This window comes from Phyllostomus discolor, chromosome 13 (genome assembly GCF_004126475.2).
Source record: "Phyllostomus discolor isolate MPI-MPIP mPhyDis1 chromosome 13, mPhyDis1.pri.v3, whole genome shotgun sequence".
NCBI classification, from domain to species: Eukaryota; Metazoa; Chordata; class Mammalia; order Chiroptera; family Phyllostomidae; genus Phyllostomus; species Phyllostomus discolor.
Window position 1 is genome coordinate 21465601 of NC_040915.2, and position 27778 is coordinate 21493378.

Consider the following 27778-nt stretch of genomic DNA (forward strand, 5'->3'; position numbering starts at 1 on the left):
CCCTGTTCTCAAGGGACTCCCGGTCTGTTGCTTATTTTAGAAGCAAGTCATCCAGCCAGAACCAGCAAGGCCTTAGAGATCATCAACTAAGCCCATTGCACAGTTTGGGAAACTGAGGCCCAGAGAGGGAAAGCAACTGGTTCGAGACTATACAGGGAGCAAAAGTATTTCCTGCTCCCAAAGCAGCTGAGGCGTCCCAAGGTCCTCCCAGGAGGGGGCTGCATTCAAAGTCCTAGAGCAACCAGTTTGCTTCTGAAACATTAAACCTACACAGAGTAAATGTTGCTGGAAGTCTAACATCAGGTCTTGCTAATAATTTAAATCCTTAACATACCTTCAACCAGAATGCGGGCAGTAAGGAGGCGGGAACACCACGGGGTGTTTAAAGCCTGGGAGTAAGAAATGCTTCTGAGGACTGAGCTCTCCACCAGTTTTTCGGTGCTGTTTGAAGCCCTGGCTATGATGGAGGCACTGTGCCTGCCCCCTCCTGCACTTTAAAACCAAAAGAAGAGGGGCCCGCCTCCCAGGTGCACGAGGATCGACTCCCCGGTCTCTGCCCAGACTTGCTTACGTCACTGTCACCCGAAGCCGGGGGAGGGGGAGACGCGGGTAAATCGTGCCCGCCCCTGAAATGCCAGCCGCCCTGCGATTGGCTACAAGGACTCCGGGCCGGCCACGGATTGGCCACCACTGAGGGCTTGAAAGGTGGCTGAGAGCGCCCGACACCTCAGTCGGACGGTGGCCCGGGATCAGACAGTGTCTCAGGCAGCGAGCCTGAGACGCCCCCCAGCCCGCCATGGCCCGGCTGCTCCGGGCGTCCTGCCTTTTGTCCCTGCTCCTGGCCGGCTTCGTCCCGCCGAGCCATGGGCAGGAGAAGTCGAAGGTGAGTAGCCTCTGGGGTGGGGGGCCAGGGAATGCACATAGTCCCCAGGGGTCCAGCTCTCGGTGGAGAGGCACCCCTCTTCCCGGGGTCCCCTCCAGGAGGCCGACACCTAGGTGAGAGGGATACCCTATACTCCGTTGCCTCCCTCTCCTGCACCGTGACCCGGACCCCCAGACCATCAGTCTCCATGCAGTTCCACCTGTGGGCGAGTGGGGTGCCCTGGGGGGCAGAGTGAATAGGGGAGCAAAATCCCTCTCCCCGAGCTCGCAATCTCTTCCCCAAGGCTACCTCAGAGTCGCTTTGCGACATCCCTGCCGCCTCTGGACCCGAGCTGCTGCCCTCCAGGCAGATCTGAAGGGGGTGCGGCCACAGAAAAGGGCCTAGAGCCGTGGCACCCGGAGGTTCCCGGGGAGACTGGCAGCCCCCAGGGGTAAGGGAGGGAGAACTGCAGCTGGCGGGTCCCCTGCTTTGAAGAACTGCCCTGGGCACTCTTCTAGCCCAAGAATAAACGCAGGTAGAAACACACTTGGATTGGGGGCATCAGTAGAAGGGGCAGAGGTCTGTGACAGAAAGAGCTCTGGACTGGCAGCGTGCCATGCCAGGACCTGACTCGATCCCTGCTCCTTTCTGGGCCTGTTTCTCCATCTTCAGGAGGTGTGTGTTTGGGGGGGAGGGGGGTGGCAGCAGCACAACGAAGCTGATGATTTCAGAAGGGAGGCTGGGAGAAGCTGCGAAATCCGCATGCTCTTCTCTGAAGAGCACACCTGGTGTCCGAACGGCTCTGTAGGAGAGGCGGAATTCTCCTGAGCCTCAGTTTGCCCCCAGCAAGCTGTGGGGCCCCCAACTAGGCCAGGGTGACCTAGCGTGTCCATCTCCTTGGATCACACACACCAAGGTGGGCCCTGAGGACTTCTCCCCTTCCCCAGGGTAGGAGGCAGAACCCAGGTATAGACCCAAAGAGAGAGGTCTCCATCTCCAACTGAAACACTGCTCCCCCCCCTGCCCCTGCCTCAACCTTGTGTGAGCTCAAGAGAAGCTTTGAGCCTCTGGGTTTCTAATATCTTCTGGGTCCTTATTCTGAGATCTTAGGAGTCTATGATTCTGTTTCCAAAATTCTATCCACTGCTCAGGAAGCCCATTCCAAGGACAGGGTTCCTTCTGTCTGTTTCTGTCCCCTGTCCTGTCCTCAGCCTAAATCCCATGCAGTGTGCCCCTCCTTGGAGCCTTGGAGTCAGCCTGGAGACTAGATGGCTATCAGGCCACTTGCTCCAAGCCTCCTTCTTTGTATCCAGACCTGTTCACAATCTCCAGCCCAAACGACGTTTTTCAGGGCAGGGATGGGACTGGTTTCGAGATTAGGGTGCGGAGTGGAGGTGGGGAGGTGGGGATGGAGTCTGTCCTGTACCCCCAGTCTGGGGAGAGCCGGACAGGGGAAGACTGGGCCCTGCCTCAGGAAGGCCGGAGGTGAGGACATGGGCCCATGAATAACTCATCAAGGCTGCGCGTTCTCTGCGGAACTCTGGGGAGGAAGAGCCGGGTTCAGAGGGAACAGGATGGGTATGGTCTAGAGAAGTCTCAGGGTGAGGTGTGATGCTATCAGATGCTACCAGCTAGGACTTGCTGGCTAATGAGAGTTTGGGCATCTCTTCTCTCCTCCCAGGTCCTTAGAGAGTGGAGATGTCAACCATCTACCTTGCCCCTCCACCCGCACCCCAGGGCCAAGAGGTGGGACATGGGATGGGCCGCAGGTGACGGCCCCAAAGAGATAGTTGTCTCCTCCCAATCAAAGGCATGGGCTAGAGAACAAAGGGAATCCTCCTCTCCTTGCTCTGTCCCCTCTGTAGTCCGTCTGGAGGCTGCCCAGGCTCTCTGTCCTTGTTCTGCAAAAGGACTGTGCAGAAGCTGGAGACAGTAACAGCTGCTGACGCGCACAGGACCCTAGTAACCGCTGGTTTCTAGGTGACTAAACCAGGCAGAGAGGATCATGGACCCACAGGCTGACGGAGCTGAAGGGCCCTCAAGACAGCACTGAATCTGACCCCATCTCATAAGGAGGAGCGGGAAGGGAGCGGCCAGAGTCTGTGGCCCAGAGCTTAGGTCTCCTGTGCAGCCCTTCCGTCTCCCATGCCCGCCAGGTTACCCTTTCATAGCATCCCACTGATGGGGCCATGAGATGATAGGAGAGGAGAAAGACAGAAGACCAGCAGCCCCAGCCAGCGGGGCCCTGGCTGAGTCCCCACCCTCTCCCACTCTCACCATCAGAACTCTCCTGTCTTGTCCAGCTCGGGGAGGATTGAGGCTCTCCCGCTGCCTCTCTCCTCCGGCTCCTCTGGCCTCCCCTGTTGAAGGTGCAGGGCTCTGGGGTTCCATGGGCCTGGAAGAGGGACGGGGGCTCATGTAAGAACTGGGCTGCAGTAGTAAATGCAAGCCATGGCTTCCCTGCCGGCTGGCTACACTCCGACCACCCCACCCCCACCCCCACATTGGTCTGGTCTCTCCTGCTGGGGGCACTCTGCCCGTGCATCATGCTCTTCGAACTGGCTGGGAAACATCTTGACAATAATGTGAGAACAACAGGGCCCTTTGCCCTAGCTGTAGGCGGCATAATCATTGTCCCTTAATGTGGGGATTTCTTTCCGAGAGGCTTTGAAGACAGGCTGGCCAGCCAGCAGATTCTCACAGTCATTTGGGGAGGCTCAGAGATCAAAGTGATTTGCCGGGGGGCTACACAGCCAGCAAAGACTAAAACCTAAACAGAGGAGACGCCCCTTGCCCCACCCCCACCCTGCAACTGTGCCCAGAAGTGGATCCACCTGTTGTTTGCGAGCTTTCACTATTTGGACAACCTCTTGGCTTTTCTTCCTCTCCATTTCCCGGAGTTTGCTTTCCAGTCCGGGCGGAGTGGAGGAGGTGGAGAGGTGTGCGGGGAGGCCTGCCTTCCGGCTGCTGGACCTCAGTGGCCAGCTGGGGCGTGTTTGTTGTGCCCTCTATTGTTTGTATTTTGCAGGGGACCTGACCCAGCTGGGGCCAAGGAGGCCCAGGGGCTGCAGGGATGTTGGGCTCAGGTCTAGCGCCCACCAAGTAAAGGAGTAGGAACACTAGGCTCATGTAAAGCAGGGGATTGGCACCGAAGCTGAGAGCTGGCGGTTCTCAGGGGGTGGAGGGGCCCAGCCTCAGCTGCCTCAGCAGCCTGTGGCATCTTCAAGGCAGAGGTGGCTTTTCTTCACCCTCCTGGAGCAAGTCTTCCAGGACTGATGGGAAGAGAGGGCGTGGATTTGCTCCTGAAACTCTCTAATCACCTGCCTCTGCCTCTCTCGGTTAGTTTGTCTTCCCCCCTTTCACAGGTAGTCAGGGCCAGAAAGCACCTCAGAGAATAGTGGCGAGCCCTTTTCTTCCCCATCACGACCAGCCCACCTGCTGATTGGTATTAATGTCCTGACATCTTTTCAAGAGTAGACGCAGACCTTTGTAACCTGGACCAGAAATGAGGGAGTGGCAGAGTCAAATGCGATCTCCTGCTTGCCCTCGGTCATCCCACTGGTAGGGTGCTGTCAGGCTGTCGTGGTTGAGAATAGCTGGTCTAGTCCAAGGTTCGTTTTATACAAGAGGACACTGAGGCCCAGAGAAGAGAAAGGGCCAGTCCAGGACCACACAGGGAGTTAGGGGCAGAGCTGGACATGGGATCCAGGCCCACCGACTCGCAGCCCGGTGCTCTGTCCCTACTTGTCCTGGAGCGGTGGTTGGGCAGAGAGGAAGGCACAAGAGCCGTCATCACAACCACTCACTGACAGGGATGTCTAATAGATGTGAGCCGCTGTTCTTCACCCTTCACCCTCATGGCGGGCCTGTCCCCGTTCCCGGCTCCTGCTCCTACATCCCTGTAACAGCAGCCTCAGCTTTCCGGGCCTCCAGGTTTGGAATCTCTGAATCACCCCTTTCCATACCGCCTCTTCTTTCTTTCCACTCAGGTCTCCCTTCACAATGGTCTAGTTCAGGCCCTCCTCGCCCCTTGCCTGGACTATTGCAACAGCCAGCCAACCAGTCTCCATCAGCCCCTCCAGCAACACAACCACCCGTGTCAGGGCAGACTCGTCAGGGCCTGGCAGATATTTATAAATGGGCACGTGCTGTGAGGTGCTGGCTGCATTAAGTAATTCTCTAGGTTTCCATAGCGCTCACCAGCACGTGAAGTTCTTCCATAATCATTCCCTGGCACAAGGAATTAGGAGACCTCGGTTCTAGCCTAGTTCCGAAGCTTGGAGTGGTCTTGGTACCTTTCCTGGTCTTCAACATGGAGATGCCCCAGTTCCCTTGCAGCTCTGACCGCTCCCTGGCCCCGGTCTTCTGTTGCAGACGGACTGCTACCCTAACGTGAGAGGTACCATCTATGAGTACGGAGCCCTCACCCTCAACGGGGAGGAGTACATCCCCTTCAAGCAGTACGCTGGCAAATACGTCCTCTTCGTCAACGTGGCCAGCTACTGAGGCCTGACGAGCCAGTACATTGGTAAGAGCCCACCCCACCTATCTGGGGCTGTTTCTGCCGGCTGGGCATATTCCAATCACAGGTGCTTCGCTGGTGCAAGGGGGGAGGGGCCCCAGTGATCATGAGGTTCCATGATCCTCCATGGGTCCCAGTTCTGTGTTCCATGGCTTTGTGAAGATGGTGACCTAAGCCTGAGATCTGATTGCCTTGGACATGTTCTAGAAGGTTCCCTGTTATCCTTCTTCATCCCTGGTCACCTCACCTGCCCTAAAAGCAGAGAGAGGGAGGAGATTGGGTTTGCGCCTAAAGCGTCCTTTCCCTGGGGTAAGAATTGGTAGCTTTGCCTTGCTGGGAGTGCCTCACCTGCCCTCAGTGCCATCGCCCTCAGCACTGCTCTTGGCCTGTCTGGAAAGCAGGCGAGGGGCTCAAGGCCACTCCACCTGGGTTTGTGATCTCCAGTGTCCCCACCCCTTTCTTTTTAGCGGGGGCAGAGCACAGAGAGGTCAGGAAGGAAAACACCCCTGGGTTGAGCACAGCCGGCTGCGAGGGGCTGGAAGGAGACGCAGGCAGTCTGAGTGTCCTGCCTGGCAGTGACGGGCAAGTCCCTGCACGTGGAGTGACAGCGGGTTGGAGGGCCCAGTGGTCGGGTGCTCTGCCCAGAACGCTTCTGTCAGGCCCCTGGAACAGAGCATGCGTTTGGGGAGGAGACGGGCTGGGTACTGACCTTGGGTAGGCGGCCAGGGCCTCCCTCGGATCCCTGGATTGCCAGAGTACAGGAGGGTCGTGAGTGCCCTACCCTTACCCCAGGGAAGTCCTCTGCCTTCTCGGGGATGGATAGTTTTTGCTCCAGAAAACCCGATCGTGAGTGTCATGGAGGAGCCTGGCCCAGGTGGTGGACTTTGGCCATGGGCAGGTGACTCGCTACATTGCCTTCTTTCCCCCTCAAACCTCCAACTCATCCAGCTTAGTCAGGAGGAGGGGACTTGAGCCTCAGCAGTGACACATTCAGAGTGATCTTGGGCCACTCCCCCGTTAGGCCTCAGTGATTTCACTTGTACGAGGGGCGAGCAGGCGGTGGTACGAGGAGGAGGGCTCCTTGCCGGGCTATCCGGTCTCCGTTCTCTTTCCCCGTCCCAGAACTGAATGCACTACAGGAAGAGCTCGCCCCGTTTGGTCTAGTCATTCTGGGCTTCCCCTCCAACCAATTTGGACAACAGGAGCCGGGAGAGAACTCGGAGATCCTACCTTCCCTCAAGTGAGTGCTTACTTGGTGTCCAGAGAAAGCTCCGCCAACACAGCCAACCCCGTGTCCCAGCCCAGGCATCTCTTGCACCAGCCCCCAAGAACTCCTCTGCCTTCCCAGGAACCCCGTTTAGTAATGAGGGGAAGAGGGGGCAGGAGAGGGACAGGGCTGGCTGGTTGTGAATGCACGATGGGGGGAGAAGGGTGCACGATGCGGGGGGAGGGTGCATGCGGGGGAGGGTCACTGAGAAGGCACCCAGCTGGAAAGGCTGCAGACCCACACTGTGCCTGTGCCCATTCATATTCATGGGCTCCCCCTGCCCCCTATGGAAGCCGACCCAGATTCCCAGAACACCCCCTCCCCTGTTCTGTCCCTTCCTCTCATTTCTGAGCCCTGTTGCCCTTCCACCTCCTTGGGACCCATCTGAGAACATTCCTCGTAGGCATGTCCGACCAGGTGGGGGCTACGTCCCCAACTTCCAACTCTTTGAGAAAGGAGATGTGAACGGGGAGAAAGAGCAAAAGGTCTTCACGTTCCTGAAGGTGAGTGCGCAGCAGCCCCCTCTGCAGGAGTGGCTCCACCCAGCTGCCGCTGGCTCTGGACAGGGCCAACGCTGCTCTGGGCTCGTCACACAAGGACCAGCCCCTGCCACCCTGCCTGTCTCGGGTTCTGGGGAATTTCTTGGCACCTGTCACTCCAGCTACAGGGCTTTGTATACCTTAGGATCTCATCAGTGCATTTTACAAGTAAGACCCAGTCGGGGCTCCCAAGGGGACAAATTAAAGGTCTCACAATCCGCTAAAGCCAGGATGGTTCTGGGATCCAGTGTGCAACCTCCCAAAGTGGTGCTGTTTTCTCCCTGCCAGCTGTTCCCCTGCCCTGGGGAGGAAGGTGGGAGGGGCCCGGAGCAGGGTTAACATTCCTCGTCCCTGTTCCAGAATTCCTGTCCTCCCACTGCGGAGATGCTGGGCAACCCTAAACGCCTCTTCTGGGAGCCCATTAAGTCCCATGACATCCGCTGGAACTTTGAGAAGTTCCTGGTGGGGCCGGACGGTAAACCCATCATGCGCTGGTACCACCGGACCACGGTCAGCAACGTCAAGATCGACATCCTGACCTACATGAAGCGGCACGCAGCCCTGGCCCTGCGGGGGAAGTAACTGAGGCCTGCCCCGCCCCACACCCACCCTGCGGGGCCGGGGAGGGCCTCTGGTCAGGAAGGAGTCTGTTCCTCCAGCCACACCACACTCCCAGCCTAGACCCCTTCCTATCATACAGGGCCCCAGCCTGACACAGAAGCGTGCGTACGATTGTGTCTGTACTGCTGTGCAGGTGGGTGTTTGCCCACGTGCCTACAGGTGTGTGACCATGTGTGCCGATGTGTGCCCCCAGCTGTGTGCTGTGGAGAGTGCTAGAGACTGACACCCCTCTCTCCGGGGACAGCACACTTTCAGCTGAGCCCAAAGAAAAAAACAGCTCCAGACCCAATTATTTCCCTCTACCTGGACCTCAGCTTCGGGGCCAGCATCTCCCACGGCCTCTAAATACCACCACCGAAGTGCCCGAGGTTTCTGGGTCTCCCACACTGCCCAGCCTCGCTCCTTCCTGAAGGGCCCTCCCAAGCCCCCCACCCCACCCCACCGCGCTCCCTGAGCAGCCACAGCAGGCGTGAGAGCGAGGCATGTTCCCCGAGTCAGGAGTGGTGTCTCCATGAAGGAGGGGCCCGAAGCCCTTGTGGGCGGACCTCCCCTGAGCCTGTCCGCAGGGCCAGCCCTTAGTGCATTCAGGCTGACGCCCACGGGCAGGGATGCCACTCCTGCCACTTCGGAGGACGTGCCCTCCCCCTCCCCTGACCCACGGCATGAGACTCGCCCCTGTGTGTCCAGTAAAGGCCTTTCTGCAGCAGCTGGGCCTACCGTGGTGCTTTCTTGAAAGGCTGGGGGGAGGAGGGAGGGAAGACACGAAGGGAGTGCTTCGGCCCTGGTTTTGGTCTCTACCTAGGCCCGCTCTGCTTATCTCACTCAGCACTGGCAGTTTATGAAACATCTATTCTCGTTCCCTCCCACGGTTCCCCAGGGTGGCTAGGGCTGAGATGAGGTGTTCCGTCTGCAGGTGAGGCAACAGGTGCACAGAAGGCCCAGGCCTTACACAAGGTCTCCTGGTGCGTGAGGCGCAGGGCTGGACTTCAGACCCCTCTCCCCAGGGATACCAGCCGAGACTAATGGTGATGCTCCCGGGAGATGGAGGAGTGGCACAGAGGACGGGGATTCACTGCGAGGGGAACGCCGGCGGGGACATAAAAACACCAGTCATGGAATCTTCCACTTGATTTATATCTTTCGTGCAAAGAGCTGCCCAGGGAAGGATGGCCACCCCAATCCGGGCCTCCAGCACCACAAACCTCCCGTGGTGGGGCAGAGGGCCTGGCGGCTCCAGGCCGGGGACACCTGGCCGGTGTGGCCTTCATCCCAGGCCGCGGTGGCGCAAACAGGGCTGCCCCGGGCGGGGGCGGAAGGCCCTGTGGCGGAATATCCGGTGATCTTCTGTTCCCAGAGGCAAACCTACTCTTCCCGCGGGTCCTCGCAGAGGGGAAGGGGTGGGTGTGGTCTAGGTCTGCGACTACAGGGCTTGAAGCGAAAGTCAGACACACACACAAGTACTGAACGTGGTTCCCACAGGGGCTGGCCCACTTCTGGGGCCGTTTTGGGGAAAAAGGGGTCTCAGCTGCATCTCGCTCTTGAGATTGACGTCCCCTGGCGGATCCCACCAAGGACGGCAGGTTCTCTCTCCACTTGGGGGCAGGATAGCGAGTTTTTTCCAGTCACGCCGAAGGCAGGGCCCAGATGGAAGCCTTCTGGGCAGACCCTCCCCAGTCTGCAAACAGTTCGGGTTGGAGCCTGGGGCGCAAGCTGGTGGCCCATCTCAGCTTCTTGTCGGCTGACACTCTGGCCACACAGAGCACGGGACCTCTAGGTTTTTGGTAATCCGAAGTCTGCTGGCTCTGCAAGATGAAGGTGGAGCCAAGTGATGTACTCTGGTCTCACTGAGGCCCCTTGTGGTCATTTTTTGTGGAGTCTAAATAAACAAAAATTTGGAGGACTTAAACATGAGGTAGTACAGTAGGTTTCCAAGTCCTGTGGAAACCAGTGCAGTGACAGGGCAAATGACAGCTGCAGTTACTGTGTGTTTGTACCCAGCGCCAGGCCCTGGGCTATAGGCACGTTCATCATTCCACCCATCCGGCTCCGCCCTGGGAAGGAGGCAGACTGCGGTCCTTCAACGGAGGATGGAGCTGGGGCACACAGCGGTTTTAAAAAGCCTGCCCGCAGTCCCAGATCTAGAAAGTACTGGAGCCTAGTCAGTCTGGCTCCAGATCCCAGAAGTGGGCATATTCTGGAGGAGGGGACAGACCTGCCCATCTGGCTACCCTCTGCCCCTCATCAGAGCGGCCTCCGAGGGGCCCACAGAGCCTCCAGGACTCGGGAATATGAAAAAATAATGGAGCCACCCAACCCCTCCTCCCAGCCACTAACTCCTCCAACCACACTCCCCCCAGATTGCCTGCAGTCTCCACTTGCACACCTTCTAAGGGGCACGCTGCCCCCCGGCAGAGCCCACCCCGTTTCTGCACAGCTGAGACCCTCCCAGGAGTCCTCTGCACCGGGGGACCACGCTTACCTGGTTCTGCGGGCCGAGCCGCAGGCGAGTCCGTCACTTGGGAGGTCTGATTGCGCATCCCTCCGTAGTGTGGCCTCCAGGTGTATTCTGGCTGCAACAAGACTGGTGCTTAGTGATCAATAACCACACTTGAAAATTACAACAGCAGCTGTCATACCAAAACAGCACTAAATACATATTAGTCAAGTATACAGTTGCCCCTATGCATCCTTAAGAGATTGGTATCCCCCTCCCTGAGAATAACAAAACCCGCAGATGTTTGAGTCCCTTCAATGAAATGTTGTAGCGTTTGCATATAACCTATGACCGTCCTCCCACACACTTTAAATCGTCTCTGGATTACTTATATAATACAACATAAATGTCAGGTAAATAGTTGTTATACTGTATTCTTTAGGGAATAACGACAAGGAAAAAGTCCGTGCGTGTTCAGTCGAGACACAACCACTGCAGACCTAGTTACGCAGGACCTGTGAGTGACAGTGTGGCATTTCCCAAATATTTTCTTTTTATTGAATCTACTGTGGTGATGTTGGTTAATAAAATTATATAGGTTTCAGGTGTACCATTCTATGATACACCACCTGTATATGTATTGTATGTCCACCAGCCCGAGCCAAGTCTCCTTCCGTCACCATTTATCCCCCAACACCCCCTTCTACCTCCCTGAATGTTTTCAACCCACGGTTCACGGAATCCACGGACGTGGACCCAGTGGACAGGGAGGGCCGATGGCAATCGCACCCTTACAACAACCCAGGCTGCCACCCCCGTTTTACCGGTAAGGAAACTAAGCCTCGGGGGGGTTATGTAAGTTTTTAAAGGTTGTCCATCTAGGAAAGTGGCCAAATTTCTATTTGAATCCAGGTCTCTATGACCCCAGGCTCTTAAGCCCCGCACCACACGCCAGCGTTTAAAGCTGCGTGTGAAGAATCGTCACGGGGAGAGAAGCTGGAAGAGGCGGGAGAGCAGGCTGCTGTCCCTGTCCCGGTGAGAGCGGGGGTGCCTGAGACGGCGTGGCAGAGGGACTGGACAGATGGGACCGGTGACAGCAGCTGTTTGGAGAAAGACTGATAAGCAAGGAAAAGAAAAGAAAGAGAAAAAGAGAGAGAGAGAAGAAAAAAGGAAAGGAAACTGCAAAAGGGAAAGAGAAGGAAGAGAAAAGGAAAGGGAGAGAACGCATGGTGAGGACCGGTGCTACCTGACCACGCGGGCAAGTCGTAAGAAAAAGTCCAACCCAAACTCTGATACGCCTGGCCGGCTGGCTGGAGGGAGCCCTTCACACTCTTTCTCAGCCTTTTGTGTCCTACATCAGTGACCCTGAGCAGCTCTGGACTGGACAGACGACCCTCCCCCCACCAGAAGAGCAGACCAGAGCCTGGCCCCGGCACCTGAGTGCGGGCAGGAGGGAGCTGGAGCTTCTGACACCCTCCCCTGGCCTTGCCCTCTGGGAAGTGTCTGGGGTGGCCTGTGTGCGTGTCCTAGAGCGAAGGAGGAACACGGACTCACCAGATGGAAGAGGCGCGAGTTGGGGAGTGGGGGCGGGTGCTCCATGGGCATGGGGGGCGGGAGGTATCGGATCTGGGACCGGTCCTCGAAGCCGGGGTGCGGCACCATGGCTGGCATGGGCGGGTAGGCATAGGGGTAGGCGGCGCAGAGGTGCTCCGGGTGGGGCTCCATGTGGTAACGCTCCGCCGAGGCCTACGAGAAAGGCTCGGGTCTGGTTCTAGCCTGTGCAGCCTGTCACAGGCCATCCCCAGTGACACCCATTTCATCTCCCATCCTCTAGAATTTTAGTTGTCTGAAGGCAGGCCCCTGGGCAAGGAGGCTGCTACACAGGCATCGAGCACTGGCCGGTAAATGAACAGGGAAGGCTGGCCCCTGGGCACAGATGGCTGGCACCTGGGCAAGGAGGCTGCTACACAGGCATTGAACACTGGCCAGTACACGGGCGGGGAAGGCTGGCACATGGGCATGGAATACCAACAACGATGACAGCTAATGGGACCTGAGTACTTAGTCCGCCCCAAGTACTCTTCTAAGGGCTCTACCCGCACGGCCTCATTAGTTAGCTGGGCACCTGAACAGACACTGCCTCTCCCATCAGACTACGGCTCCCTGAAGGAGGTCAGGCGAAGCGCGTGCTGCTGCCTCCCTCAAGCCCCTCACCTTTGCCTTCCTCTTCTGCTGTTTAAGGGCTTCTTTTGCCTTTTCTTCATCTTTGAATGCTTTCAGCTAAGGGAAGACAGGAAGGATGACGGTCAGCTCCGGGGCTTCTCCAGCAGCCCCAGGGTTTTGACAAGCAGATGCACAGGGCCAGCGGCCCGGGCTGTCCTCCCTGGCCCAGCCCCGGGGAAGGGCCCTGAGGGGCACAGCACGGCCCAGGCCGGTGGCCGCAGGAAGGCCTGTTCACCATGGGAGGTCAGAAGGTTCCCATGAGCTCACTGCTCCTGTACTCCCACAGTAACACTTTTCAGCTTCGTGCTGGAAGACAGTGGGGAGCTGGGGGCCAACCCCTGAATTTGCTCTTTAAAGGCATCAAGCATGGTTGAGGAAAGTTACAGCTAGAGGCTAGAGTAGGGGTGGGCTGTCTTGCTGAGGCTCTCAGAAACTCAGGAGCAGAGCCGGAAGGAGAAGCAGCGAATGATGTGACACCCAGTCTCACCAGGGACCCTTCAATCCGTGCCCCCCACCACCACGAGGACAGGCCGACGGCCCCTCCTTGGGCTGCCTCTTCTCACCTGGGCGTTTGACTGGGTGACCTGGGCCTGCAGTTTCTCCACCTGCTTCTTCAGCTCCTCCTTCTCCTCATTCATGCGCTCCCGATCGCTGCGCTCCCTCTGGAAGTCCTCCTCAAAGATCTTCACCTGGGCAGCAGGGAGGGGCGAGGAGGGGTGAGGCAAGGGAGGAGGGGCAGCTCTGAGTGGAGCCTCAGACCCGCTGAGGCCCAGAACTCCAGCCTGTTGTCACCCCATCTCGACAGCAGCCCTACCCCCAACTTCAAACAGAGCCCTTCCGGATCCCTCAGTTGTATAGCCTGGGCTTCCACACAGGGCTCCCCTTAAACAAGGGGACCTACGGCCACTAGCCAGGCCGATCCTTTCACTCTGCTTCAGCCCCAGAGGTGGAGGCCACGGGACCCGAGTGTGGATGGAAGACCCTCCGAGAGCAGAAGGCCTACAAAGCTCTCCCAGGACCCCCGGGGGTTCCTGGCAGGGGAGGGGCTGGCACGAGGCTCTGCCTCTGCACCTGCGGATTCAAATCCTCGCTGGGTCCAGACGACTTGGAAGCGTCCACAGCATGGCACCACGTGGAGACACACACGGGACAACTATAGCCTTTTCAATCACCTTTCAAATCTCCTGTGTCCCTCAAGGAGAAAGTCTCCATTTTATGCTAGTAGGTCTTTAATGCCTTGCTAATACGTGTTAATTTCCCTTAAATGACGGGAAAGAAGACTCAAGTTCAGACTCTACATCAGTCAAGAGTAGCCAGCTAGAGTTGTAATAACACTGTTTGGCTTTTACTGTATTTCTTGCTTATGGTGACTTTCTGTTTGTGCAAATAATAAACAGGTTTTTCTATTTATAGTAGTGATTGACATAAAGCTCCCTTTTAATTACATTTATTGAAAGTAATTTATTTAAAATTTATTCTTTTAAAAAATTACTTATTTATTTATTTTTAGAGAGAGAAGGAGAGGGAGAGAAACATCAGTGTGTGGTTGTCTCTTGTGCAGCCCAAACTGGGGACCTGGCCTGCAACCCAGGCATGTGCCCTGACTGGAAATCAAACTGGTGACCCTTTGGTTCACAGGCTGGTACTCAATGCACTGAGCCACACTAGCCAGGACTAAAATTTATTCTTAAAATACTAGGTGAACAATGGCACAGCTGGGGTACAGAGATGGCTAAATCCTAGAGGGGGCAGAGGAATGACCAGCGAGGGGCACACTGCTGGAAAGGGGAGCCTACCACTGGACCGGGTCCTGGCAGTGACTAGAAGGTGGGCTACTGAGCATGGCCCCCACGGGACTCCAAGCCCCTCCTGGGCACGCAGGAATGTTCCACCTCCCATCTGGCCCCTCCCCTCAGGCTCACCTGCTGTTTCAGCAATTCGTTCTGCGTGACCAGCTCCTGTTTTCTGAGGAGGCCCCCAGCTCCCTCGGGGCTCCCAAAGGCTGCTGGTGGAGAGGACGGGGAGGCCTGGATGCTCAGGGCTTCCTCCAGGGCCTGAGATCAGGAAGAGAGGGGACGGGCCCATCAGCAGAAGTCCTGAAAGTTGGGCCCCACTGGTGGGCTCTTCCTCCGGGACCCACTTCCTGACGATGATCACCACCACCACCAGCACCATCTTATAAATGCTACCCTGTTTATGGACACGCTTCACGACACTACACATGTTTATGACCTTTCACTGAACCCTCTCCGCAGTCCTAAGACCATCATTCCCATTTTACAGATGCGCAAACTGAGGTTCAGAGACCTGAAATGATTTGTTCTAAGTCATAGCTAGTAAGCAGCAAAGTGGGGTTTCAAATCCAGCATGTGCTGTTAACCAGCAGCCTACACTGCAGTCTTCATGCAGAAGGGAGAATTTCCCTTTCCCTGAGCAGGTGTGGCCCAAGCCCAGCTCCCAGGCCTAGAAGGAATATGAAGTCCTTTGGGAGAATCTGCAGTCTCCTCGACCACTGCCCTGCCCTGAGAACTTTAGCTTCTACAGCCCATTCCCATCAAGCCAACCCTTCCATCCTCAGCTCTTCTGCAGTGAGATTAGACTGGACTTTCATTTCAACTTGCTCAAACATTAAAAGGTTTCTAGTCACTGGTTTTCTCCTCCAACCCCGTTAGTGTGTTACTCAAGGACTCTGGAACACCCATCAGGACTGGCCACGCGCATCGCCACTGAACTTCAGCTCCCGGACAGCAGGGCCTCTGCCCGTCACGTGTCAGCACAGCCCACGGCACCTCCCCGGACGGCACGGATAAGGAACACCTTGCTCAGCTTGCACCTGGGTCCCCACGCGGTCCCCTTGACTCCCCCAGAAACACGGGGAAGCAGCTGAGCCGAGAAGTCCGTTCAGGATGCTGCGAGGGGAGGCCGTGGCTCCCTCGCACTCCTGCTGCGTCTGCCCCATCTTCTCCGTGAGGAGACAGAGGTGCAGGCTCGGGAGAGCCTCGCACCGGTAACCCAGCCCCGTGCCTCCGCCCCAGCCACGCCACGGAACCCAGAGGGCAGCGGTCCTGCCTGCTCCGTCTCTGCCACCAGCACCGTGGTCACATATTCTGCCTGGATGTAGGCCCTAAGTCCCCCAGCTCGGGACAAATCACTCTTTTCTCTGAGGTCAAGTCCCAGGGACCTCAGACTCAGCATAATCAATGCTTTTCAAATGCCAAAACCAAACAGGAGAGAGAAGCTGGCCCACAGATGGATGGAGCAAGCCCTCCACGCCTCCAGGGGACACTTCCTTTCAAAGGGCCCTCCCTCACTGTGTTCCTCTGATCGACCCCTGCACTGCAAGGAGGGCAGGGCTGGGACAAGGCCAACCAGGGTTCAGAGGGCAACACGGAGGCCCAGAGAGGGTACAGGCCGGGCCCGGCCCGCTGCCACAAGCCTTGGCCCGGAGGACAGGGCTTCTGCTTCACTCAGCCCACCCTGGGCGCCCTGTCGCCCTGGACCCCACTTCGCAAGGGCGGGAACCCTCGGCCCTGTGCTCATCAGCCCCCGTCAGCGAGTATTTCCTGAACATGTGCTCGGTGCCAGGCACTGTGCCAGGCGCCGGGGGGATATGCCCTAGAGGAGACGCACCCCTCCCACCACTGCACGAGAAGACAGAATGTGAAATAAGTAATTACAAGAGACTGCGAGAAGAGGTGTGAAAGACGCTGCCTGTACTCTAGGGGCACAGAACACGGTGACCCGAATGAGGTTCTGGGAAGGTCTCGCTGACCTGGGCAGGGTGGCACTGTGTGAGGAAATAGCACGTCCAAGGACAGAGAGGGGGAGCGGGCATAGGCTCGTCCCAGGCTGGCCACCAGCGTGAGGGGAGGGAAGGGCGGAGGTGGGGGAATCTCGGGGCAGCACGGAGGCCCTCAGCGCCAGCGCCCTGACCCAGACTTGCCCCTGCTCTGCAGAGGGTCGGGGGCACTGGTGATGGGGGGGCATGGCAGCTGGGCTCAAGGAAGCTCCACCCGCCCAAGGGATCAGGGCTGAGGCACCTACCTTGTTGAGCCGCTGGATCTCCTTTTCCTGGTAGTCCCGCTGCCGGGTCAGAGGGCTCAGCTGATCCTGCAGGTGCCGGACCTTCTGGCGCAGCTCCCTGGCCTCTGTGGACAGCCGCTCCTTGTCAGTCTGCAGGGAGCACAGGGCTGGTGAGCAGGAGCCTCCCCCGGAGGCCAGTCTCCCGGCACTCCCGGCCCCATGCTCACCCAGGCACACCCGCTCTCCTGCTCTCACTCAGCAGCCCTCACACTGCTCACACACAACGCACGGTGCAAGACACCTGGCGTCAGAGCAGCAAGGCCCATTTTGGGGAGTCAGGCCCTGGGTTCTGACTCGGGCTCCTCCACCCGCCATCTGACACCTGGGGCGCTGTCACAGCCCTCCCTGGTCTAATCTTATCTGTCTGCCATAGGCAAGGGCTTTTAAACACAAGTCATACGTGGGCTTCAGGAGGTCTGAGAGCCCCAAAACTCAATGTCAAATTTCCTCTGTGCAATTTTCTAGGGAGAAACACCATAGTTTCTGCCAGATCTGCGCAGGCATCTTCTGTGACACACAGAACGTGAGAACCACTGAGACTCTACAGACCCTTCCTGCTCTTAGTCTCTGAACCCGGAGAAGACACTCAAAGACCCAACGGTGGCATAGGGCAGGAAGTGTCCTCTGCAGGGAAACAGTACTGTGCAGTCAGAAGAGACAACACTGCAGTCGAGCTGAAATCAGGGAAAGCTTCAAGGTGGAAGCACTACCCCCACACTTGCTATGGAACAATCAGGGCTTCTCCCCCCGCAGAGGGCCACAGTGGGCTTGGCCTGTTGAGAGTACCAAGTCCTAGCCCCCTTCCGTGAGGGGAAATGACTACAGGGAGGGGGAGGTGACTTATCCCAGGCTACACACTGAGCTGGGGCTGGAGTCTCCTGATTCTGGTGTGCTCTCTCACCCTGCAAGTCAGAGGAAGTGTTTAAAACAGGCGAGGGCAGCCTCGGTTGGAACCTGTGGGAGCTGCCTACTCCCGCTAGGGAGCCTCCAGGGTGAGCGTGGCCCCGTGTCCTTCCCTACTGGGCCAGTGGAGCGCCCTCAGCTGACAGGGGGTGCTGTCAGATCCACCTACTGATGCGAGCCAGGGGTCTGGCTGACAGTCACAGGACGAGACAGCACTCAGGAGATAAGATAGGCAGTGTCCTCCCTCATCCTCATCTTCAAGGGGGGGGGGGGCAGTCCCTGGGGCCGGCTGACAGCCCAGATCTGGCCCCTGGGTGTCACATGCCGATGAGAGAGAACTCTGAAACGCAATCTGTGTTGAAAATGTCCACTTTTAAGCTAAACAACAGTAGCCTGGGCCCAGTTCCCATGAAAGGAAAGACACTGTGACATAAAATCTCCCCGGGTCTGGGGGTCAAATAGCCTCTTCTCCTTAAGCTGTAACAAGACCCTGCAGGGCCCCGGCTGGTTTCAGTCACAGGCCGCTGCCCCGGGAATGTGCTGGCCACGCATTCCTGGCCCCCCAGAACGATTCTGGTACCTCTTTCTGCCCTCTCCCTGACCCCTGTAACAACCTCTGTGCAGTCCTTAATACTTAAAGCACTTCCGCTTGTTTGCTTCCGTGACCCATTGTTGAGCGTCTCCTCCCCCCTCAAAGGTGGAACTGGACTGCTGTGGCTGAGTCCCTGCGCCCAGCCCAGAGGCAAGGGCGTGCTCCGTTGAACAATGAGTGGACAAACCAATCGGGAAGCTTCCTCTCATAAGTGAGCTCCTCCCCCTCCAAGAGCCAGCACAGCTGGAAACAATCAACAGCACCCCACTCCCACCCCATACTCTCTCTTTCACATTCTGTGCTTTTTGAGCCCGTAAGACTGTAACTGAACAAAAAGTTCTTCTGAAGGGAAATATGAAAATACAAAAGCAACAGCTAATCCAATCTTCTCCGTTTTTAGAAGGGAAACTAGGGCCCGGGGAAGGAAAGCACTTTTGCCTATGGCCACACAGCCCTGTACTGCCAGGGCCAGAGCTGGAACCCCATTTCCTGACCCCTGCTCCTCCTTGTCTACCCCCCTGACTCTGGTTAATGAGAACGGAGGAGTGGGCCTCCTGGAGCTGAACCCGGGGCCCAGCAGTCACACTTGCCTCCTCCACTTCGATCTTGGACTTGGCCAGGAGGAGCTTGCGGTCAAAGTCACGCTGCTTCTGCTCCCGCTCAGCTTCCAGGTCAGTCACCTGCTTCTGCAGGTCGGCCAGCTTCTGGCGCAGCTCAGTGATCTGGGTTCAGAGGCAGAGGGTGGGGCGTGTGAGGGCGACTGTCCGAGGTTCAAAGCTGCTGAGAAGGCAGCAGCAGGCGGGACAGGGGGGATGCGCCGACACCAGACGAGAACCCGGTGCGGCCTTGGCTTCCCACAACCCCCACGCTACCTTCTGCTCGTACTGCTGCTTCATGGACCGGAAGTGCTGGTCCCACTGCTTGTTCACTTCCAGCAGCTGCGGGGAGACATGGGGGTCAGAAGGGGCTAAGCAGAGCAGGACCACGGAGGGCCGCTCCACGCACACCAGCGTCCCGAGCAGCGCGCGATGCGTGCGAACGCTGGCCACACGCTGCCTCAGTCCCTCGCTTCTCAGCGCTGCCCAGAGAGATCCCCCTTTACCAACCGCCATCTCCGTCCTCGCCAGGACAGCGAGACGAACACCAAGGCACGAAAACAGTGCCGTGTGCACAGTCAGGTTAACACACACCCACGTAGAGGGGGGTCTGGAACTGTGTGTGAAAACTCTGAATTCCTACTCTCTCTAACCCAGCAAGTCCACCATAAGAAAAGTAACCAAGGGAAGCACTTGCACATAAAAACGCATGTACAGCATCGATCATCTCGACAGTGTTTGCATCACGGAGAAACCTAGAGGCCAGCCGAAGCAGGGGAGCTACAGTGTGATCAGAAAGCGGAGCACCGTGAGCTGCTCCGGTCTGAGATGAGGACAATGCTCATCCGCCACACTCTCCATGTAGCGATTCCTCAGGGACAAAGACAGCCCTGCGTCATAAACAAAATAGTGGAGAAGGGCATCCCAAGTTCAGAAACACAGAATAAAAAGTGCTCCGAGCTGAAGGTATATTTATATATGTATATACTTATATAGACCCTCAAAGACGGTTTCTTTTCAAGAAAAAAAAGAATTTTGTAATGCAGTACGTATAACCTTTTTCTACCTTAAAAAACAGATTATACGTCAATAAGTACATAGAAGAAAACAAGGAACACATAATGAATTGTTACTAACTGTGGTCATCTTTAGGAAATGGGATTCTCAAATCCTTTTATAATAAACACTGTATTACTTTTGTAACTGGAAAAAAATACCTTAAGGGCAATGCAAACACAAAGCTGAAATTAACGTGCACTAAGCGAAGGACTGAAGGGGCCTGACTTCCAAATGCTGCCTGCGGATGGGACCGGGGAGGCAGGAAGGCCCAGGGACCTGGGGAGGAACCTGAGCTCGGTGGAGAGGAGGCTAAGAGGACAGGGAGGACTGGGCTCCGCCTGGAAGCACAGCCCAGGGGTGGGAGACGGAGGAGCACACGAGACGCAAGGGAACGGAGCAACTTCTGGGACTCTCGGCTGGTTGGAAGCAGTGTCACAAGTAGGTGTCGGATCTCTCCTGCTGTGACAGTCCCTGCCTAACTGAGCCACGTGGTGACAGATGAACTCCAGGCTCCCCACTGCTGGGGCTGACACTCACCTACCTTATCACAGCCTCTTCCTACCGTCCGGGTTCAGCCTTCCTACACCGTCCCTCCCCTGTCAACAATTCTGGGCTGTGCCACAAATGCCACCTCCTCACAGTGACCCTTGTGGGCAAGGGGGCTGATCCAAGAGACGAGAGTCCAGGACAAGCCAGCCAGTCTCTCCCATGACCAGACGGTTCAGTGGTCACCATGGCAGAGCCAAGGGAGGGCCTTTGTCCTGTGGGTCCCGGGAGGCCACCTACCTCTGTGCGCTGCTGCTCCAGCATCTTCACCTTCTTCTCAGCTGCACCCAAGGCTCCCACCTCCGGGATCTTGCCTGCTGCCACACCAGCCTGGGGAGAAACAGAGAGGGGCCTTTAGCAAAGCCTCAAATAGCTCTTCTCTCGCCACTCGGAGCTCCTCCAGGGCCCTTCACCTCGTCTGCCACCGTTCCACCCTCCCACCCACCAGGACACTGCTACACATCCCGCCAGGACTCAGCCCCCTTGGGGAAGCCCCCTGAGACCATTATCCGCCCTCCCGGACCCACAGCGGCTCCCAGGTCCTCCTCCCCGCCTTCCTCCCCGCAGCCTCTTCTTTCCCGGCTCAGGCTGCAGCTCTGAGTACCGCCGACTGCCTCCCCCCCCGCCCCCCACCCCATCAGCCAACAATCCTCTGGCCTGGAAGGCAAGGGTGATCTGTTTCTAAATGTCTTATGACATGAATATTTAAAAATGCTTTTAGAAAGACACAAAAATGAAGATGCCTATATTTGTGGTTAGTGTGTGTACACACGTTTCCTGGCCCTGACCCCTGAGGAGGCCTAAAGCAGCGGCCCTCCAGCGGCAACAAGCACACCGAGGGCCCGGAGCCTGGCTGCTCAACACCGTTCTCTGACAAAAAAAGAACAGAACTGCGTGGATGAGTGGTCAATTCCAGGGCTGGGGCAGGGAATGGGTTTGGAGCATCTTATGGTGTCAGAAAGTAAGAAAGTGCCTAATAATAACAACAACACCGGCATGTCAGATGGGCACAGGAGACAACATGAAAGAGCTTCCTACAGTGAAGCTGGAACAAGGAGAACAAGAAAACAGACCGCGGCAGTACTAGACTATAACCCAAGAAATACAATAAATGTTCCTGAGTCCACACTGCTAGAAAGAAAGAGGTGAATCACTGAGCGGGGGGAAGGGACCACCTTCCTTGAGGAAGAATTCCAGCTGGTGGCTGCAGATGGCAGGAGGGAAACAGAACTGCCATCGTAACACTGCAGGGACCACCGTCACTGCGGCGAGACGCCCCATCGCGCACCACAGTCAGTGAGCGAACGTGCGAGGAGAGGCGGGGTGTGTGCACAGCCTCCGAGTCTCTCCTCGAGAACAGGTATTTATCACAAAGAGAAAACACGCCGCTTTGTACAGAGAAACCCGCCAGCCACCCCTCAGCCCCGAGATCCAGGCTGGAGGTGGCAAGACACACCGCCTCTCTCAGCCTTGACACGGTGCACCGGGAAGGGCTCGCTGTCACTCCCGTGGGCTCCTGCCCAAGCCCCTCACTGCAGCCCGATCTCAAGAACATGTCCAAGGGAACCCAAATTGAGGGGCATTCTACAAACACCTGGCCGGGGAACCCCAAAGTGCCAAGCTCAAGAGAGACGAGGGGCCGCTGGGACCTGACACAGAGTGGGGGAGACTGGAGGGCAGTGACAGTGAGACAAAACATGGGACCTGGAGTGGATCCGGGCACAGGAAAACATGAATGGGAAACCGGTGAGAGCTGCAAGGTCGACAGTTTAGTTACCAGGGCCGTTGTTTTCTAGTTCTGGTCGCTGAGCCGTGGCTGTGTGGACTTGAAGCTGTGGAGTGAGCACTAAGGGCAGAACTTGGGAGGCTCAAGTGCCTCCTGCAGGCTAAGGGCTGTAAGCACGCCACAGAACAGGGGTGCAGGGAGCAGGCTGGGGGGCCCTCCTGGAGGGGGCGCTGCGCGCAACATTACTGGGGAAGGAGGAAAAGGTGGTGCCGGGCTCCCACAGGGCACACTCTTAACCTCCACAGAGAAGAGAGGAGTCAGACTGCCTGGCTGCTGGCACCAAATCTGCCACTAAAAGCAACAGCTAGTGTCGACAGCTGACCACGGGCCAGGCACTAACCCTACTCTCCAGTGTCACATCCCCGAACCCTCTGACACAGCTTAGTGTCTGTTATATAGAGGGGAGACTGAGGCCAGCGAGCGCATGCAGCTCATTCAGGGCGGCGGCGGCATTCCACCCGCGTGCGACTTGGGCACAGGCGCCACCACGGGCGTGCCTCCCATGGGACCGTCCTCTGGGCAGGGCAGTAAGAACATCTCGCCTTTCCAGGGAGTCAAGTGCGACGAGGTGGTATTAAAGGGCTTTGGAAAAATGGAGGGACCTGCCCACAGAACCCCAAGAACCCAGGGGAGATCAGGGGAGTCCCCAAGTCACTTCCACAAGAGGGCGGATGAGGCAGGGTCCGGCGTGAGGGGTAAGTGGAAGCAGAGAGGGGCTCCTTGGGCAGGATTCAGAAGGCGGCTTCTCAGCACAGTTCCCTGCTGGACCCAGGTGTGCCAGACAGCAAGTGGTGCAGGACAGCACGAGGTCATCCCTTCCAGCCTCCTGGCATGGCTGGGTCCTGAAGCAACAGCCCTGGCCTTCCTACCTTACAGGTGGAGAAGAGGTCCAAATAGGACAAAGGATTTACCAGCCCTGGATAAACTCTTCAGTAACAAGTAATTAAGTTATTAGGATGATTACAACTGTCACATAGGTGTGGGGCTTGTTAAAGACACCAAGTCTTGTACTGTAGCCAGGGGAAAGGCACAGCCAGGCAAGGAAAGGGAGAGCCAGCTCCTGCTCAGGGACTGGGTGTGAGCCAGGACGCGAGCAGGGGGGTGTGAGCCAGGCCGAGAGCAGGGGGCAAGTGGGCTGGCCTGGTGGCATTACCAGGCCACGCCCTCCTCTCTCCAGGTCGGAAGCTCCAGGACACAGTCACAGGAACTTAGCAGAGTCCCCTGAGAGGCTCGCAGGGGGCTAACAAACACCCTAATTCTGCCCAAAATATCTGAGAGGTTAAACTGACGTTTGGGAGCCACCCAGTGAGAGTGACCTTGACACACTAGGATAAGTTTAGGGAATGTGTTCACACCGAGCAAAGGACTCGCCGCCACCTTCTACAAGCAATGGCTGCAGGAACTAGAGCTACTTAGCCTGGAGAACACAGGGCTTGTGAGGGGGCACAGAGCCACGGTGGTGGCGGGCAGCCTGAGTGTGTCACAGGGAACGGATGCTCCATGTGGCTGAAGGCAGAGAGCGGGCTGAGCAGTGGAAGCTCCAGGGGGTGGACTATCGGGCGGAGCCAAGGGAAAGCCATCCGACAACCAGAACCTCCAAGCAGAGGCGCTGGCTGCAGCAGGAGGCAGTGAGCTCACTGCCACCGCAGGCAGCCACAGGGGCTAGGCACTGGCCCCAGGGACGCATGGAAGGAGTTTCTGACCACGTACCTGTGGCTGTCCAGCTACTCCCTTCTTGCTCGTGCCTTCCACCTTGGGTGAGCCCAGGGGCCCGCAGGCATCCTCTTTGCCGCTGCTCATCAGCAACTTCTTGAGTTCCATGTTCTCCTCCCTGGGTCGAAGGCAAACAGAGGTCACGTGCTGGCCCTGGGTTGGGGAGGCCAGGGGCCTCGGACCTACGACTCATCTGAGTCCTGGGGTGAAAGGACTGGGGGGAGCCCTGAAACCTCCCTCAGCTAGAACCAAAAAGGACATCCTTAAGCCACCTGGGGGCAATCTGTGGGCCTCCCTAGAAGTCGCCAATCAGCAGCAGGGTTCCCCCAACGGTGGGATGCGTGTACACAGAAGGTCTTCAGGACACAACCAAACCTGCATTGAATAGCCCTGGGCCACACTCTGGTGAGGAAAGGACATCTTTTCCATTTGTGTTTGAACTTCCCACGTACAGGAAGGGAAAGTCTCAGTTAGTAGGTGCTGAGCACCTCTCCAGTACTCCCCAGTCTCCAGCTCAGAGCCTTCAGTGGGCAACGGCACTTGGCCAGAACTATGAACACCCTCTCATTTCACTGCATTTATTGCTGGAGTTATAATTTATTTATGAGAGGTAACGCAGTCTTCTACTTAGTCTAATGAAAGCTTTCCTTATAAGAATTTTAAGTCAAAAAACATGGTTCGAATTAAAGTATTTTCTTGAGTAAATAATAAGGTAGGTGATACAGGATGTAATGAAAAGTGGTGATACAGATTCAGGTGTGACTGGAATGTGGAAAGTGTTTAAGTTCTGTTTGCCAGCTGGGTTTCCACGTGACAACAGAAAGACAGAGAGGTAAAGTGGCTTTCCCCAGGTCACACAGCGGGGTCCTCTTGCCCTCTAGTCATGAGTCTTTCCTCCAGCCTGGGTTTTTGGGTCCATGGATGGAGCCCTTGTAGCTATAAGACTCCAACTGCTTAGAAATAAATAAATGCATGCAGATAAAAGTGGACAGAGGCTCAGTAGTTGCTCATTACTCCACCTGGACCTCACGCACCTGCCTCTGAGACTCAGTCTCCCTCCACACAGCGAGGTCACGGTTTAGCCCGCATGACCTCAAAGGGCCCTCCGAGTTCTGACGGTCAAGATCCGTGCTTCTCAAATGTGATCCTGGGCCAGCTCACAGCAAAAACCTTTCCAAAGGCCCTTTGGAAAATGCAGATGCCTAGATCTTGCCTCAGACCCATGGGCTCAGAATCTTGGCAGAGCGGGGGGGGGTGGGGGGAGGATGGGAATGTACACTTGTATGCCTACCTGACCCTCGGTGACCCTGATGCATGATCAGTTCTGGGACTCACCAGCCCTGACTGTTCTCAGGAAAACTGCAGAACACAATGATGGCCAGCAGGGGGAGCAAAGTCCCCAGCCCTCTCTCCTACAGCTAACCAGCAGCTGTTAGCAGGCTAAGCTTAGGGGCAAGTTCCCAAGAAAGAAGTGCAATCTGCACAGACCTGCTTCAGAAGTTCTCAAGGCACTTTATAAACAGACACTCCCCAAGGTACCCAAGGAGAAGAACCAAGGGGCATCCAAAGCAGGGCCGTGGGCACAGGCCCCAGAGCCCTCAGCCCGGAAATCAGTGCCATGCACCACCGCCTGCTGCTGGCCATCCCACTCCTCACCCCGGCTCTGGGAGCCTGGACCTACCGCAGCCTCTCAGCAGCCTGGTCCCGCTGTTCCAGGCCCTTGTCCAGTTTGGCCTTCAGAGCCTCATTCTCCTTCCGGAGCTGCTCACACAGGGTCTGCAGGGCGGAGGGGCCGATGAGGGTGAGGGAAGGGAAGGGGTGCACCTCTAGTGCAGGTTGATGCTGGAGGACAGGACAGGGGCTACAACCATAGCGATGGTTGCTGCACCGTGTCATTACCAAGTTCTCAATCTTTCAACAAATACTCAGTGAGCACCTAACCGAGCCAGCTACGTGGCTGGGTGCTCTTTCACTCACTGCGTCATCGGAGCCTCACAGCGTCCCCAAAGCTACTACATAATTCATCTCCGTTTTCAAAGTGGGCCAATGCAGGTGAATTAATTTGCATGAGGTTGCACAGCTGTTAAGAACCACCAAGGGGATTAAACTCCATCTGGCAGGCCCTCACCTAGTCTCTCTCCCCACCCCCCTTTCTCCCATAAACGTCCTGTAAGAGCAGATGAGGCAGTTAATGGCCGTGAGCTGGGCAGGGGGCAGAGACTCTGAAATTTACCGGATGGTCCACCTGTTCCCTTCCACTTCCATTTCCCCAGGGCTCCATGCAACCACGTGATTAGTTCTGGCGAAGGAATGCCGAGTGCAAGTCATGTGCCCTCCCGGTCTCTTCTCCCCAGTGCCTGTGGCTGCCTCACATTCCAAAGGCCACGAGATAAATGGGCCATGAAACTAAATGTGGGGCAGAAACAAGGCATTCCCTGCCATGTGGAACGAGAGAAAACTTTTATGTTCTCCGGAGGGATTTCAGGGCAGTTTGGTTCGCAGGAGAGACCTGGGAAGGCACTGAAGCCTGAACCCGTGGGTGGTCAGACAGGAGCGGTCCAAGGCGAAGGGAAGAGAAAACTACTGTAACTGCTCCCGCTGCCTAGCAGAGGCCTTGTGCCATACCCGGCCTGGGCAATGTCTGTCGAGTAAACCAAGAAACGAGTCAACGAATGGATGAAGAGGAACTGGAGGAATGCGCCTCTACCCACAGGTGGGGCAGATAGCCGGGATGCCACGGCCCTGGGTGGGGCCTCCAGGGGACAGAACGTCCTGCTCCCGGCCACTGAGGGAAGTTCAGGACCTGGCCTCCCGTGTCCTCCACCCTTCTAGGCTAGAGGACTGTTTCTTCCAAGTTTCTGGGAAAAGGCCCCGGGCACGAAGCAGCTGACGGAGAAAGGTCATCACAAATGTCATCGAGTCCCGTAAAAGGGGCCAAGAGAGCTCACCCGTGAGTTCGTTAGTTCGTTCGTTCATTCATCCATTCACCAAATGTGCATTAAGCACCTATTAAGTGCTAGGCACTGGGATACACTGACGACTATGACAGACAAGGTACCTGCCTCTCTTGTGAGGCTTCCAGTCTAGCGGGAAGTGCAAGGAAAAAACCCACAAAGTAAACAAACCACCTAATAAAATAAAATTACTATAAACTCTGGCAAGAGCTAAGAAGGAAACCCACAGAGAGGCCTGATACAAAAAATAGCAGAGGTTGACAGGACTCCCTTTCGAGGGCTTTGGAATACGACAGACTGATGTTGAAATCCCAAGTGCACCATCTACCAGCTGGGCAACATTAGGCCCAAAAAAAAAAAAAAATTGCCTCTCAAAGGCTGTGTCCCCACCTGTGAAGTGGGAATAATGCCTTTGCTCCCTCCCTCTCCCCACCGATCTGCAGAAAACCAGGCGGGGCCGTTGCCACCTGCCCACATCCCCGGCCTAAGGGTACCCTGACCATGAAACATGCACTGCGAACCCCAATTTCCCAATTTCCTTCCTCTTCCTTGTTCCTCCCCACAACTTCCTTACCCTGCTCACCACCCCAAACAGGAGGCCCAAAATTGTCCCCCAATGTCAGCGTCACTCTCGGAAGTCCCCAGGGCACCCGGGGTTCCCAATAAGAGCGGGAAGAGGTGGAGAAGGAAGCACACTGGCCCGTCCCAGGGACCCTCCCCGGCCGGCCTCACCTGCAGGATGGAGGTGCGCTGCTCATTCTTGTGCACCTTGGAGGCCAGCCGGTTGAACTCAAGGGCCATGCGGCCCAGGTGGGTGAAGAGCTGGCTGTGGTCTGGCTCCTCCGCGCACACGCTCAGGGTGGTCTCCAGGCGCTGCAGGTGCAGCATCAGGTTGCTGTCCTCGTGGGGCAGGGGGCCCAGCTCCTGGTGGGGGGAGGGGGCAAGCACCATTCTTTAGCAGAGGCTGAGCAGGTGTCACTGGCCATTCTCCCTCTGCTTCCCCATTCCTCATGACTCAGTTTCCCCCTCTGATCCCAGCTCGGCCCAGGGAAATTCTCCAGTTACACAGGTTCCCTGT

The 27778-nt window shown here is 56.9% G+C and overlaps 2 protein-coding genes across 12 annotated transcripts in view; one reads left to right on the top strand and one right to left on the bottom strand.

The window, feature by feature from the left end:
* Positions 1-699: 699 nt before the first annotated feature.
* Positions 700-8517, top strand: GPX3 (glutathione peroxidase 3). Its single transcript, XM_028527913.2, has 5 exons — positions 700-883; positions 5237-5390; positions 6507-6624; positions 7055-7154; positions 7551-8517. The coding sequence occupies exons 1-5, from the start codon at positions 797-799 to the stop codon at positions 7770-7772; spliced, it is 681 nt and encodes a 226-aa protein (XP_028383714.1). The 5' UTR covers positions 700-796; the 3' UTR covers positions 7773-8517.
* A 409-nt stretch (positions 8518-8926) lies between these two features.
* TNIP1 (TNFAIP3 interacting protein 1) overlaps positions 8927-27778 on the bottom strand; it is a 46172-nt gene continuing 27320 nt past the window's right edge. For 4 of the 11 annotated variants that reach the window (XM_036014178.1, XM_036014177.1, XM_036014183.1 and 1 more), the window contains 13 exons: positions 27433-27624; positions 25428-25522; positions 23744-23864; positions 20488-20577; positions 18919-18984; positions 18637-18768; positions 16513-16641; positions 14391-14522; positions 13032-13157; positions 12460-12525; positions 11800-11991; positions 10291-10381; positions 8927-9746 (listed from right to left, as the gene is read on the bottom strand). In XM_036014178.1, the coding sequence (XP_035870071.1) occupies positions 9688-9746; positions 10291-10381; positions 11800-11991; positions 12460-12525; positions 13032-13157; positions 14391-14522; positions 16513-16641; positions 18637-18768; positions 18919-18984; positions 20488-20577; positions 23744-23864; positions 25428-25522; positions 27433-27624 (1491 nt within the window). In that variant the 3' untranslated portion in view covers positions 8927-9687. The remainder of the gene's footprint in view (positions 9747-10290; positions 10382-11799; positions 11992-12459; positions 12526-13031; positions 13158-14390; positions 14523-16512; positions 16642-18636; positions 18769-18918; positions 18985-20487; positions 20578-23743; positions 23865-25427; positions 25523-27432; positions 27625-27778) is intronic. The other 7 variants (XM_028528118.2, XM_028528120.2, XM_036014182.1 and 4 more) reach the window with 6 other exon arrangements.